Source organism: Astatotilapia calliptera, chromosome 15 (genome assembly GCF_964374335.1).
Source record: "Astatotilapia calliptera chromosome 15, fAstCal68.1, whole genome shotgun sequence".
NCBI classification, from domain to species: Eukaryota; Metazoa; Chordata; class Actinopteri; order Cichliformes; family Cichlidae; genus Astatotilapia; species Astatotilapia calliptera.
Window position 1 is genome coordinate 35,257,531 of NC_137436.1, and position 14,494 is coordinate 35,272,024.

At 42.7% G+C, this 14,494-nt stretch overlaps 1 protein-coding gene across 2 annotated transcripts in view; it reads right to left on the reverse strand.

The window, feature by feature from the left end:
- The window catches only part of arid3a (AT-rich interactive domain 3A), a 40,846-nt gene that overhangs the window by 15,651 nt on the left and 10,701 nt on the right, over positions 1-14,494 (reverse strand). For both annotated transcript variants that reach the window (XM_026194844.2, XM_026194841.2), the window contains exons 2-3: positions 11,433-12,166; positions 11,040-11,331 (exon numbers count right to left, since the gene is read on the reverse strand). In XM_026194844.2, coding sequence (XP_026050629.1) covers positions 11,040-11,331; positions 11,433-11,767 — 627 coding nt within the window. In that variant the 5' untranslated portion in view covers positions 11,768-12,166. The remainder of the gene's footprint in view (positions 1-11,039; positions 11,332-11,432; positions 12,167-14,494) is intronic.

Here is a 14,494-nt window from a genome sequence, read left to right on the forward strand (position 1 = left end):
TGGCGTCTGAGTCGGACTGGAGCTCTCTGCCCTTTACCAATCCAGCCACGGGCCCATCCATCTGGCCCATCAAGACTCACTCTCATTTCATCAGTCCACAAAACCTTAGAAAAATCAGTCTTGAGATATTTCTTGGCCCAGTCTTGACGTTTCAGCTTGTGTGTCTTCTTCAGTGGTGGTCGTCTTTCAGCCTTTCTTACCTTGGCCATGTCTCTGAGTATTGCACACCTTGTGCTTTTGGGCACTCCAGTGATGTTGCAGCTCTGAAATATGGCCAAACTGGTGGCAAGTGGCATCTTGGCAGCTACACGCTTGACTTTTCTCAGTTCATGGGCAGTTATTTTGCGCCTTGGTTTTTCCACACGCTTCTTGCGACCCTGTTGACTATTTTGAATGAAACGCTTGATTGTTCGATGATCACGCTTCAGAAGTTTTGCAATTTTGAGACTGCTGCATCCCTCTGCAAGATATCTCACTATTTTTGACTTTTCTGAGCCTGTCAAGTCCTTCTTTTGACCCATTTTGCCAAAGGAAAGGACGTTGCCTAATAATTATGCACATCTGATATAGGGTGTTGATGTCATTAGACCACACCCCTTCTCATTACAGAGATGCACATCACCTAATATGCTTAATTGGTAGTAGGCTTTCGAGCCTATACAGCTTGGAGTAAGACAACATGCATGAAGAGGATGATGTGGACAAAATACTCATTTGCCTAATACTTCTGCACTCCCTGTATATTATTTTTAGGCCCTTTGATACTAGCAGCCTGTCAGAAAATATAACCCCGCCTCCCCCCTTTTTTTGGTTTCTTTAGTTGAATCTAAATCAAAAATGGCAAAGATAGCACAGTTTGACAGATGTAAAATGGTATTTTGGCACCAACAAGGTGACTCCCAATGAGCTATTATCAGAAAACTGAACATATCTTAGCATGGTGTGCATTGTGTACTTAAGAAAGAGAGGAAACTGGACAAGTGTAGGATAAAGGAATACGGAGACTAAAACTATACAGCAGTATCTGAAAATCATGGCTTTAATAATACTGACCCTTTAGTTGGACTATATATACTGTGCACCAGAGCCTCGTCAGAAATGGTCTCTGTGGAGGGCTCGAGAAGCCATTCATAAGGATAGGAAACAAGGAGAAAAGGCTGGGATATGCCATATGGCATACCATTACATACAAAGCATACAGGAATACCTTTATTGAAGCAGTGTGGGATCATCTTGACAGAGAACAAGACTAAAGGCAGCCAACATCCAAAGAAGAATAGCTTGAAAACTAGTCCTGAAAATGTAAAAACTACAAGTCAACTGGCTTCTGGCTGCGCTGAAGGATAAATGTAATCATACCAAATATTGACTTTCAAACCCATTAGAATTGTACAAACCAATATAGTATATTTCCATGTGTGTTTGCACGTTTCGATAAATTGCTGCACCTATTTTCCATTTTCCCAGGTTGATATGAAGAAATGGGGTGTGGCTCAAGACCTTTCAACAATACTAGAGAGGCAAAGATATTTATACTTTTGCAGTGGCTGAAAACGTACAACAGGTAAACAAAGTAAACCAACTGCTGTAATACATACACACCTTTCTTTTATCAAAAATGAACACATGTGATATTCCTTTTTCAAAAGGCTTTCACAACCTATTCTAGCAAAATTGCAAAACAGATGACGACATGTGCTTAAAACAAGGTAAATGTATAAAACTTCTTTGCATAGTAATTCCAGGAACCTATTTAGACTGGCTGTCTGCCCATCAGTGGGTAGTTTCCTCAAATACATGGATGCAAATAAAACTGCTTTTAGAAGTGTTCAATTATTTTGTGCAGCAGAGGCCAAAGCCAATGCCCCATGGCACAACTATAATCAAAGTGATCTTGGTCCTTTGCTCCAGCCCTACACTTTTAAGATATTCAGTTGAGTACGACACCGTCGCGACTCTTACTTTGGGGGCTCTAACCACCACTCCTTATTTCCCCCCACACTGTTCCTCAGTCTGACATCCAATTGCCTCCTCATCTGAAAAATGACTTAATCGACTGAGGTGACAGTCGTACAGACAGTGTGCTGTATGCACTGACATGCCCCCATGGACTGACATCTTAAACGAATCCATCTTTGCCTGCTCTGCCCTCCGCCCTGCCTTTCGCCATCCCCCCCACAAGCACACAATTTACAGCAACAATAGAGCTGTCGCCCTGCTGATGCTCGCAACGCTGTTTTATTGACAGACTGGATCAAAGGAGATCATAATCCGAACTGACCTCATAAATTCAGCTCCATCGATTGAGGACAAGGAGCTGACAGCCTGCGTGAAAACACCAGCGCTGTGGCTGACTGTAACTGTTGTTGCTTTATCTGCAACAGTCATATGTGGCCCAAAAATGGCAGACAGCGATAAGAGAGTTAGAAAAAGAAACCAAGAATGGGACATGAGTAGTTTGCATAGCTACTGAATAAAACCCATGTTTTTTTGAATGTGCCAACTGTGGTACAACACCAGCAATATTTAACTCCTATTTCTTCTGGACCCTTAATACATGGGAATGATTTAAGATTAAGGGCATATTTCAAAGCTTTCCATGGCTGAACTATATCAGTTTGGAAATGCAGTAAACAACTAAATAAATACTTGAAAAGCAAAACTAGGTAAAGGTGTTTTACTACAAAATAAAAATGATTCCACTTCATTTCCATGAAACCACCACAAGCTTTCCTTTTGCTGGGAAACACCTGTAGAAATTCAGCAAACAGTGAGGGCATAGTTTCTTTATGGTGTGAAAGGCTGTAAGCGAGACCACATCTTCAGGGCTTTGCCAAAGGATTTAATGCTCAGCTTCTGTTGGTCGTTATTGGAGACACACTATCCCCTGCTGACATGAGAAAAAGGTGAAAGGCAGTTGATGAAGACAAGACATTAAACCAGAATGAGCACCCTCCCGCGATTACACAAACTAAATTCCTTCCTGCTACTATCGGGTCAGCTGCCGTGGCTTAGGGATTTGGATAAGAATCAGAAATAGCAGCCAGGTGGCCCCCCAGAGCCTGATGTGTAGTAGGTAGCTGTAAGCAATCCTTTGTAACCGCACTGCTAATGAGTAGCATTACGTTGATGGATGCTCGAAACTGAGGAAGGCAAAGCTGCATGGGCGGAAAAGCAGGGGAAGTGGGTGTAGCAGCAATTTAAGCTCATAAATTGACTTCTTAGCAAACAGTAGCTAAGTAACTGACACAGAGCATTCGGTCTTTTCAATTTGGCTCAAACTATTATTTTCCTATTAAGTCTCCATAAGTGAACACGCAAACCAGCCTTGTCTTAAAAAAAAGAAAAGAAAAAAATAGCAAAAGCGTGACCTAGATAGTCTTCTAATGAGTGCCTTACGAAAGATGAAGGTATTTATTCAGCGCCAGAGCAGATGCCATGATAATGCTCGTGTCTGAAGGCAGTAAGATAAGGACAAAGCAGGATGTCTCAGAGGAGGGTTTATACCTTTGTTCCAACACACTGAGACAAAGACATAAAGACACATCATCAGGAAACAGAACTGGACTAAAAATAGCTCAGTGTGGAGCACCTTGCTGTGGGGGGGGATGGACACTTGGCTGGGTGCTTGGGCTGTCAATCAGTATGATTGATAGGCAAGGCAAAGGGTTTAATGGTTAACAACAGTGGCCTTAAAAACTAATATGGGCCACTGTGCCCACATGGAGAGCAGATAGCTGTGCGTGTGGCTCTTAAGAGATGGAGTAAACCCACTCCAGTCAACATGGGGCTGGGCTGTGGCCTGAACAGGAGCAAGCCTCTCTTTCTTTCTCTTTAGGCACTGACTGATGTCACTTTTGGAAAAATCTGAAGCATCCATGTTTTCATGTGAAGATATCATCACATGAAAAAAAGAAAAAAAATCTTGTCATGGCAAGTTAAACACAAAGACTAACAGCCTCAATGGCACTTCTATCACCACGGTAAAAATCATATTTTTTTATTTGACGTGGCATCACGACTGCCTTAAATACAAGGCCAAACCGTGTAAGATTTATGTCACATGGCCTACCTAAAGCATCACTGCCTTGTAATTACTGCCCAAGATTGCTGACTAAGGTGACCGTGAAGCATAACAGGCGCTCATGAGCTCTCAGCTGGTCTTTGCTGATTTAAAAAAAAAGTCAATTTTAACTATAAAGAGCCAATTCACAATAGCTGTGCTTTATATTGTATATTATACAATATTAAAGAGAAATCCCAAGGATCAGACGGCCCCCTTTCAGCAAGCACTTGCAAATAGTGGCAAGTGAGAAAATCCATCCTCCCCCTTATTACTAAATATGAATACAACTGTGTAGTGTTCTGTGTATGTGCACCACAATCGCCTAAAACTTGAGATTTGCTCTTTGACCTTCTTGATTTGAGAGGTGATCTAAATATGAATCTGACCATTTCCTGCTACATGTGAGCCGGAGAAACCTCATTCTTCCAAAACGGTCCAAAGTTCATGTGTGAAAATGACTTATTTTCTTGCCTTGACATGTCAAAGTATCCGCAGTGGAAAAGGGTTTATTACCACGTCGTAGTGGTGTAAAATACACATCGTGAATGACCATTTATATCTGTGGTATGAACAGGCAACCCCGGCTTCTTTTCATACACATATAATGATTAAAGGTCAGCTATTATCATACTGACAAGACAGGGCAGCTTGAGTGCTCTTGCTTGAGCCTAATGTGATGATGACGGATCAAGGAACTAACAGAGTCTTTTATGAAACTATGTCTGAGATGGGGGTTCTGCTTTGCAGCATGCCTGGCCTATTGATTGCATAGACCATTTAAGCCACATTTCAAAGCACGCAGATCTCTGTTCCAGTGCGTTCCTGTACAGTTTCATTTCACACTGAGACAAAGAGCAATCTCAGACCTTGAAAATGTACAGCTGCGCACATCTTATTTCTCTTTGACCTATTTCTTAATTGAGTATTCTACAAATGAAAGCTTTCAATATCCACATAGTGCTTTTTCTCACATGAATGCCTATCAGTGTCCTTGTAGGTAAAGAAGCCACTTTGGTTTTGTTGAGTGCTTATCGAGGACACAAAATATTCAGCACATATCTATTTCTGTATGAATGCAGGAAAAAAACAGTTTCTAATGGAGGGACAAAGAGCAAAGAAAGAAAGAATGAAGCAGCATCCATATAATCCTTTCTAAAGGAAAAACAGGGTCTAAAAAGTTACAAATATGAAGAATGTGGAGCATCTTGGGTCTTCCCAGCTTAGAAAAGCAATTTCCTCATTCTTGACAAAGGCTTACATGTTTGATACATTTGAGAAAGACAATACATGTCGTGAGGGAAGCTGCCTACACAAAAATAGTAACGTTTAGCAACCAGAGAAAAAAGAAGGGATGAAAGAGCTAGCCTCAGCCTTTACACGATCTTTGTTTACATTCCTGCTGCAGCCCCCACCTCTCCTCCCCCATATTGAGTTCCTGCCAATTTCCAGAATCCCCATGGCTGTACACTTTCTGACATCAGCTCCATGAAGCACACTAGGAGTTGGACACAATTCAAATGCTCCGCAGGGCTTCGCAGTCAAAACGAGCATTTACTACATGCTCTACTTGGCAGCGGTTCAAAGACCAGCGCCAACTGACGGTCTTTTTCCCCCTTTGCTGCTCCACCTCCTCCCTTCAACAGGAAGACTGAGAGGTCTTCCCGTGCTGCTGTGGCCTTATTCCTTTGCCTTTTGTTTTCATGACATAAGCAGAGCCCATTAACCCTGTGTTGTCACTTTGTTAAACACAGATGGCAAACAGAGGCGTCTCACAGCATAGTGAAACATGCCTGAGCTGATTCATTTTGAACCCTGCAGACTAGAGTAGGAATGAGTCTGCAGAATATCTGGCTTAGGTCTGAAAATCCAAATGATGCGCTTGATAAAAGTAATCGCTCGCTGTGCTTCTTAATGATAAAACCAAGCAGATGGATCGGATAAAAGCTCAATAGCATGTGAAATATTGATCAAACACAGACGCATAGTCTGACATTAGTCAGTCATTAACAGTAAAAGGGTCAGCTGATTATGGAATCCAAGAAGGGCAGTAAGATGTGGTTTAAGTTCCATTTCATTGCATTTTATTACAAACCCTTCAACAGGAGCTTGTAGGCTATACAGAAGCAGAAGGAATAAACAGAATTGTGATAAATAAATGAAACTCACTTACATCAAATCAGAACAAACGGCTTTGCTAAAGTAGAACATAAACCCACTGAGCACCTTTCAGCAGCTGTATCAGCAGAAACCTGATGGGCAATCCCAATAAGTGTCGCTCCCAATTGGCTCTCTTTGGAGCTACGCTTCCTGTAGTCACTAACAGACAGCCCCTCGCCCCCATACCTCCTAATATATATGTGTGTGTTAGCAATTTAATGTTTAATGCCAGTCCCCCTTCCCCCTCTCTCCATTTGCCCTGATCACTGTGAGTGCCATGAATTTTTAAAGACATCCCTTCTTTACTGTCCATCTGTGCTCCATCTGCCCAGCTGCTGGTGTTTAAAGCAGACAGAGACACAGGACGGGATACTTCAAAGGCTTTGCATGGCCTCTGGCCCGAGGAGGATAGTGTTCATAAAAAAGGTAGCCTTTTATGCTGGCATGTGCACCACAAAGAGACAACATAATAACTGAAACCTGATTGTTATTGTACATCAACTTTGTTTTGAAAAGCTCAGTATTTCTAAAAGGTGATCAGGTCAACACCAGAATGCATGAAATAATAAATGAAGCTGCTATAAATAGTTATCCTTCATTTTATGTAAGAATTTCGATTCCTAATTTGATTTGGATTTTTAACTCTCTCTCAAAGCTTTCCAAGTTTTTATCAATAATTATGCCATAAAAAGCCTCCACTCAAATCGCCCAGTATTTCAGTGGAGATTGATGGAAACAAATGCATGCAGGTCTCCTAGCTATAGGCTTAATTTAATAACTTGCTGGGAATAAAAATGGAGTGTGATACTGATACAGATAATTCCAAGAGTCAGACATATCAGGGACGCTCATACATGTGTTCCGTTTGCGGTGGTATCACTGAAATAGCTTCACCAGACATACAAATCAAATAATCCAACAACCCTGGCATTATTTGATATCTGTGTAAATCCTCGCTCTTTTATTTCATTTGGCACCGCTCTGCCTCGGCCAGATATGAGGCAGCTGGCAAAATGCCTTGAATAGTCTGATTAATTAATTTAAAACCACAGCGTAATCAGACATCCGACCAGGGCAGACCTCTCGGCTTCATTTAGTCTGACCTTTCAGGCGAAAGAGGCGAGATAGAGGGAAGGTGGCTGGGTGATCCACCAGGAATGCAGGTTTGCTGATATATCTTTCCACCACAGCCTGGGGCAAACCTTGACTAAAAGCTGGGTGTGGGCTGGTTTTAGTTCGCTGAATCCACATCTTGCGTTTATTGGATTTATATTGTGCACTAGAGCTTTTATGATCCTGTTGTTGTCTTGTAAAGTGATTAAGGATGCATTTTTTTTGTAACTGTTTCTGTACAATGTTCTTATACATTCTCTCTTGTCCCCTGTGTTTGTAACCACTACTATGGACCTGTGGTGCCACACTGAGACATTATTTGTGCTGTACAAACATAAAGAAGAAAAAAGGGCAGTTTTCAGTTTGGAAGTGCTCCAACTGCTCTGCACTGATAGAGGCACGCAAAGTTTCTGCTGAGGATCTGAGCTTCCTAGTGGCCACATTATCACCCTCCATCAGGCACATTCCAACAGCCTCCACCCACCTGCCCAAAATAAACTGTACACTCTTAACCCCTTCCTCTCCACCCAGTGCCCTCCAAAGCACCCTACCAGCATATGACATGTCTGAACACGTGTAATTGTAAGCTAGGAGGTTAGTGCTACCCATCAGACCCTCTTTTCGCCCCCTTCTGTGATAGAGATATTAAGTCTACACCGAAAACTTTTCATGATATCTTGATAAAAACGGACCATCAGCTCAGGGTTGCTCTGATGCAGCACTAGTTGCCCGTTTTGCGCAGTGATGACAAGTGCAATATTTTAACCAACATAAATTACAGCCTCACGTGTCTTTTAATTGCCACGAGGGCTTGGTGGTATGGACAGGTGGTGACAGGGATTTTTTTGTGGGTGTAGCTTTCCTGGCCTTGATAGCTGCATCATACAGTATTTTTATATGTTTCAGATGATTGCACAAATACTCAACGGTACATATAATCCCATGAAGCCCTTAATAAGCAGGTTTTATTGGGTTTTTTTTTTTGCACAGGGGCATCTATGACTGTGCTATGCGCATGTCTATGCGCTCAGAGCGCATCAAGTCAAGTTTGCGCTGAAGCCGTTTGCAGATTTTACCGTTTTCCACATGACGGGGAGAAACCACAAACATTAGGTTCCGAACAAAAAAAGAAGAAGCAAAATAAAATTGGTGCACGCCACATACAAATTAAGGCTGAGGTCAACAATTTTGATTTGCTTGAGGTTAGAATTATCAGGGGACAGACTGTCTTCGTCGTGCCAGGCCACGGGTGCAATTATTTCCATCGACTGTAATCATCTGAGGGGAAAATAAGTGGATGTTCAAGACTGGAAAAACCTGGTTTTACAACGTTAAAGACTGTCGAGGAACACCGTGAGCTCGGCACAGATTTTACTGTTGTTACCCAATTCCCTATATCATGCCACAATGCTGAGTTCCCTCTTCTCAGGCTTTAAGTTGTGTAGGCGTGACGCAGTGTTACCCAATCTATTGGGTATCTGACCAGTCACGGTGCTGACTGTCTTGATTATATAACGGTCTGCTGCACTAACACAGCCCTGTCTGATCCTCGGCTGACTGAGGTGCCATGATAAAAATAAAATAATAATAATAAAAACCCAAAAGTATCCATTCAAGTCGTTCACACAACATTTACAGAGGGAGGGGTGGACTATTTAGAGAAGCAGACTATAGGTTTTAGAGAGTTTGAGTCCACATGCTCTGTAATTACAAGAAATGCGCCTTAAATGACATAATCTATAGTTTGGTTTAAAACTGGAGCACATGTCAGCTAGGAGCAACGTGGCAAAGACGTTTGACTTAAAAACAAATAAAAACTAAAGTTAATTGTATTAAAGCTTTTTCTCTTTTCCTCTGAAGCAGTTTAGCAGCTTGTCTGTTATCTGTCCTGATAAAATATGTTTTATGGTTAGAATTGTGCGACAGGACGTGAGGTTGCACTTTAATGGTGGCTTTCATTATGTAATAAACTGCTGAATGTGATGGCGGCTTAGTGTATATTACATTTTTAAACTGGCAAAACAACATTTAGTTGTCACACCATGCAGAAGTAGTTTTGTTGTTTTTTTTATTTAAGGAGGCTAAAAATACTTCTCTGTGAGCAGTTTTGCAATTTGCATAATTGCACATTTTAGAAATAATAAAGCTTATTTTGCTACTAATCTAAGTATTAGGGTTTGTATTTTGCTTTTCTTGTAGGAAAACCGCATTATCTGTGTGTCCTGTTTGTGTCAAATTTAAAAATACCGTAAATACAGTAAAGAATTCAGTTTTATATCACCTGAAATAAACTTTTAACCAACCGTCTTCCCGCTTGCGTTCAACTTTTATCGACAGCTGCCCTCTATCCAAACTTAGCTGTCGACAGTCTTAAATCTCTTCACGTAAACAGCCCGTCTTTATTCCACCAGGGCCTCCCTCATAATATCCAGCCCACTAGCATGTTTACAGTAAACGGCAGCATGGCAAAGCTGTTAACATGCACTCTAACCCACCCACAGCCCTTCCTGATCCCTCTGAGCTCCTCTTCCTCAGCTTCCAGTCCTTCAAGACTGTTCCAAGGAACAACTTTCTTTCATTCTTAGTCCATATTAGTTGTAAAATCAAAAATCTAACCAGGCACCAAGCTGCCACCAGAAGAAATTGTCTCTTCAATCATCTGCCTTGACCAGACCGTGAAGTGGCAAAGGCAAACTGAAAACCCTCACCTTAGCCTTTATCAACATTTTGCCCGGTGGCTAGTGCTAATTTCCCACCCTGGTCAGATTACATCACATGCCGCTGAGAAAGTGCAACAGAGTTTTAATGTGAATGGCTTGAGGGCCAGATGTGGCCCACTGGTAAACAGCAAATATTTTAGACTAATCTGCTTCTTTGGCCAGAGTCCCTCCAGTCTACAGCCCTTAATACCATCAATCAGCAGTAATGACAGCAACAGTTAAAGCTGCGGACCTTCAAAAGACTTAAATGGCAACTACAGCTGGGGCAAAGATATAAGAAATAAGTGTTTATGCACGGCAGAGTATTATAATTTACAATGCTATTACTGAATTGGTCACATCTTAATAGTAAGACAACCTCTACTCTGATTCACTTTTATCATATCGCACCAGTTTGTTTAACCATTTTACCCAGCTCGGACTGAATCTGAAATACATACATCCAGTTGCATTCACATAATCGCCTGGTATCTGGGAGATTGTTGTCAGCAGGGGGGTTAAAGTGGGCCAGAATGATCCAGAATGGTGCTCGGACACTTTCGGTTAATGAGCAATTAAATCTGATTGGCACATTTCCATTTTCACAAACTGCAATGGCTCATTTTAGCCAGTGTCACAGAGTCAGTGAGGTCACTCCAAGATCCTGCCTGCACGCTTCCTTTTTTTGTCTCATTTCTGTGATTTGTTCATGGTGTAGATATAAAGGTGTGTTCGAGGTACAGAAGTGGACTGAGTGATTCAAATAGCTCGATTAATAAGACAGAAAAAAAACATATGTTAGTGTGTGATTTTGCTCCCCAAGCTGGAGAAAAATGCAAGCCACAATGGCAAATGTAACACGGCATTATATAATGCACAACGTAGCTGTTCCTCCCCACACACACACATCTGACCTTAGGGTTCCCCCACCTGCCAAATCCCACTTTAACCTCTAATTGTCGGTGCAGACCTCCACACAGTAATGGACCAGAAAGTGATGGTACCTGTCTGAACTGCTCCTCGTAGGTCCAGTCTCCGTGGTCCTGCCCACTCAAATGGCTATGCGTGGTATGTGAATGCAGATGTGCTCCCACTGCTGAGCGGGACTCCTGCTCAACACTGGGACGGACCTTCAGGAGCTGGGAATGGGGGTTAAGCTGACGGTGAGGCAGCAGGAGGATGCCCTTGCCAGGGGCCACTGCATCATGACCCGTAGGCAGACCTTCCTCTTCAAGGTCATCCTCAAAGTCTTCTTCCATCTCACCTTCAAAGTCCTCCTCGTCCCATTTCTGTTTGCTGTGTGCATCACAAATACATTTATATATTGAAAAACTACATTACACACAGAAACTAATCACTAAAATTTTCAGAAAGGTCCAGCAAAGAAATTCACTTACATCTGTTCCTCTTCATCTGACCCCATCATGTCCTTGTATTGCTCCTCTCCTTCATCGTTGTCCTCATTATCGCCTTCCTCGTCACCACCACTGCTGCGCTCCGACATGGGGCTGTCTGACACCCTCTGCAGCCCGGCCGCCGCGGCACGCATGGCTGCAAGAGCCGCTATCTGAGTTTGCTCTGTCTCAGGTGCCGGGCTCCCTATCAGCTCATTCCCTCCGGCCATACGGACCTGAGTCTGTTGGGAGGCGGCTTGCTGCTGTAGCTGCTGCTCCATCAGTAGCTTGGCCCTCTGCTGCCTGTGCAGATTTTCCATGACGGCCTGCAACTTCATCTCCAGGGAAAGTGGCAAAGCGTTCAGAGGCCTTCTTTCCCCTCCCTCCCCTGCTGAAGGAGCACCAGTCGAAGGCCAGTCAGGGGTCAACAATAGGGGAGCAATAGCCAACTGAACCTGCGAGGAGGCAGCTAGCAGCTCGCTGTAGGTCTGGAGGTTACGGTTATGATGAAATGTGGGTTTCTGAGGGGGAGTGAAAGGTGAAAAAAAGAGGAGCTCGCTGACATGCAGTCAGAGGTTGGCTGCAGTTCTGAAGACAGAGGCCTCTCTCTTGTCTCAGTGGTTTTTCCTACAGTTGGGGAGAAACCGAAGCCGGTAGCAGAGGTGGCTGGTTCAGAGAGGCACAAGACGTGGAAGTAAAGGAGGGAGTACAAGTCTTTGCTGACAGCCTACAAAGACCTGAGGAAGAGAAAGAACAGAGCGTCAGATTGCCACTTCCCACTCTCTGTAAAGATCATTACCTGTTCAGATCACCCGTGATACTCATCTAGTAGTTTCTCCATTTTTGATTTTCTGGTTTCAATAATCCTGCAAGAAAACTATTCACTATCACTATTTATGAATAAACAAAAGTTCTGTAAAATCTCAGCGCTACCCTGTCTACTCAAAAAAGGAAAACACAAAGGAGAACAAAATGTTTAATATTACTAACAAAAATGCAAATTGTAATTCGAGATTCCTGTGAAACACAAAATACACAGTCTTTAAAGGCAACGTACATTGTGAAGGATTAGTCAAACAAAACAAAACACGCGAGGAACAGGACAAACTGTTTCAACCTCAACAACAAGAGGAAGTGAAATCACAGGAAGAACCATCACGTTTTTTACCTGGTTGGCTAGGAGTCAAGATGAATTTCAGCCTACTGGCAAAAGATTTTAGACAACGCTCTCTCAGGTTGAATTAATATTCACACAAGTGTCACATCACTGAGGCTTCACTGCTGTGTTTTCCCCTTTAAGAGTGAGACACACAGTGGGGAGTTTTCTGAAAGTCACGTAGGTTGCCGTTGTTCTCCTACACACCTGCTCCATAAGTGCCCAGGTATGCAAAGCAGGCTGTACTATAAGCAGTGACCTTCAACCTATCGACAGTAACGACGTCGCAAAGATCCCCTGCTAAACCCCGCTAACCTAGAATCTGGTCAAAATGCTAAGAGGCGTGGGTTTGGGGAGGCTGTGTTTAGATCAGTCACATACAGATAAGAGCAGAGTCGACAGCACGAGGGGAAATGAAATTCAAGTGCAGGTGCTGGACATGCCAAGCTCCAGTCATGACAAGAAGCAGCAGTGACTGTACGCCAGTACTCATTCGGCTATGCTGACTAATATATGAAAGAAACTGATCTCGATAACCACCATCTGGCACGATCTTTGTCTTTCACAAACTTCAGATTTTGTGTTGCGTCTACTCATTGAGTATCCTTTAAATGAAAGCATGAATGATCGTCTTTTCGAGGTTAGCTCAATCTGTATCACAACTACGTGCAACGCAGCGGCACACAAACACAGTTCTATAATTGTTTTTTCAGCTGATATCTCAGGCTTGCATTTGCTTTTCTTACAGATGACAACATCTATGAATCCCCTTTGAAAATGTGACCAGCACAGCAAACCTGGGCACAGCATACCTCATCATTACAGGTATTTTCTTGAGCACAGAGGTTGTTTTTCTCCAGCGTGCGGCTAACTGGAATTACACAGGAAATCTCACCAGAGTTTCACGGGTTTGGTAGTATAATTACATGTAGGCACAAGAGGGTAAACAGCGTATCCACTTTTCAGGCCCGCAGTTTCTTGAGGCTTCCAACTGAAAGCCATGGTGCCACTCACAGGAAAATTAACCTTTTTCCATATCTTGTGTTTACATAGCTGTGAATACTTGAAAGGAATACAAGAATCCTGGCAATTGCCAAGAGATGTGTTTTTCCAATCAGCCAGTTTCTCAACAAGACATTCAAATGGAAAACAACAGCTTCTGCAACATTATACCTGTGTGACTCATGCGAAAGATCAACTTACATTTGCACAACATTAGTAATCTACAGAGAATTAATTGTGCACGACACAAATGACACACCAGACCGATGAATGAAAATTTGCACATGACACTATAAATTTAGGTGCCGTTTATGTTCCTGTACCTCCAAAATAAGTATACACTTCTTATACACCGAGTATTACAGAGTCACAGTCTGGAGTTAGATGCAGCAAGAAGTCAAATTCAGCAGCAGAGCTGAAACCTTGCAGCTCATTCTGAGAAAATGCACTTCAGAAGCACAAACTTCTTCCACTACTAAGACTCGAAAAGCTTCAGAGGTGTTTGATATAGTGCAAGTTACATCCCCTCACCCCGACATTATCATGCACCAATAAAAACCACAATAGAAATATTTCAGCCACTCTATACCATGGTGTTAAGAGAAATGTTGCGCAAGGAAACAAGAGCTGTGAAACTTTGTTTCCACATAGGGCGAAGGAAGTGACAACTGACGGAGCAGATGTAGTAAGGCAGCTGACAGATATTCAATATTGATTCAGTGCATTCTTTAGGGGCAATCGAGACGCAACTGAACGCCTGCAGTTGTCAGATGGAAAATAAAGCAGGATTACGGCGCCTCAATGAGCTGGATCTGGTTCGACTGAAACAACTTGTGCATGTTGTATTTACAGAGGGATCCAAGGGGAAAGACGCCGAGAATGACAGGAAGCAAACTCTCGACTATCC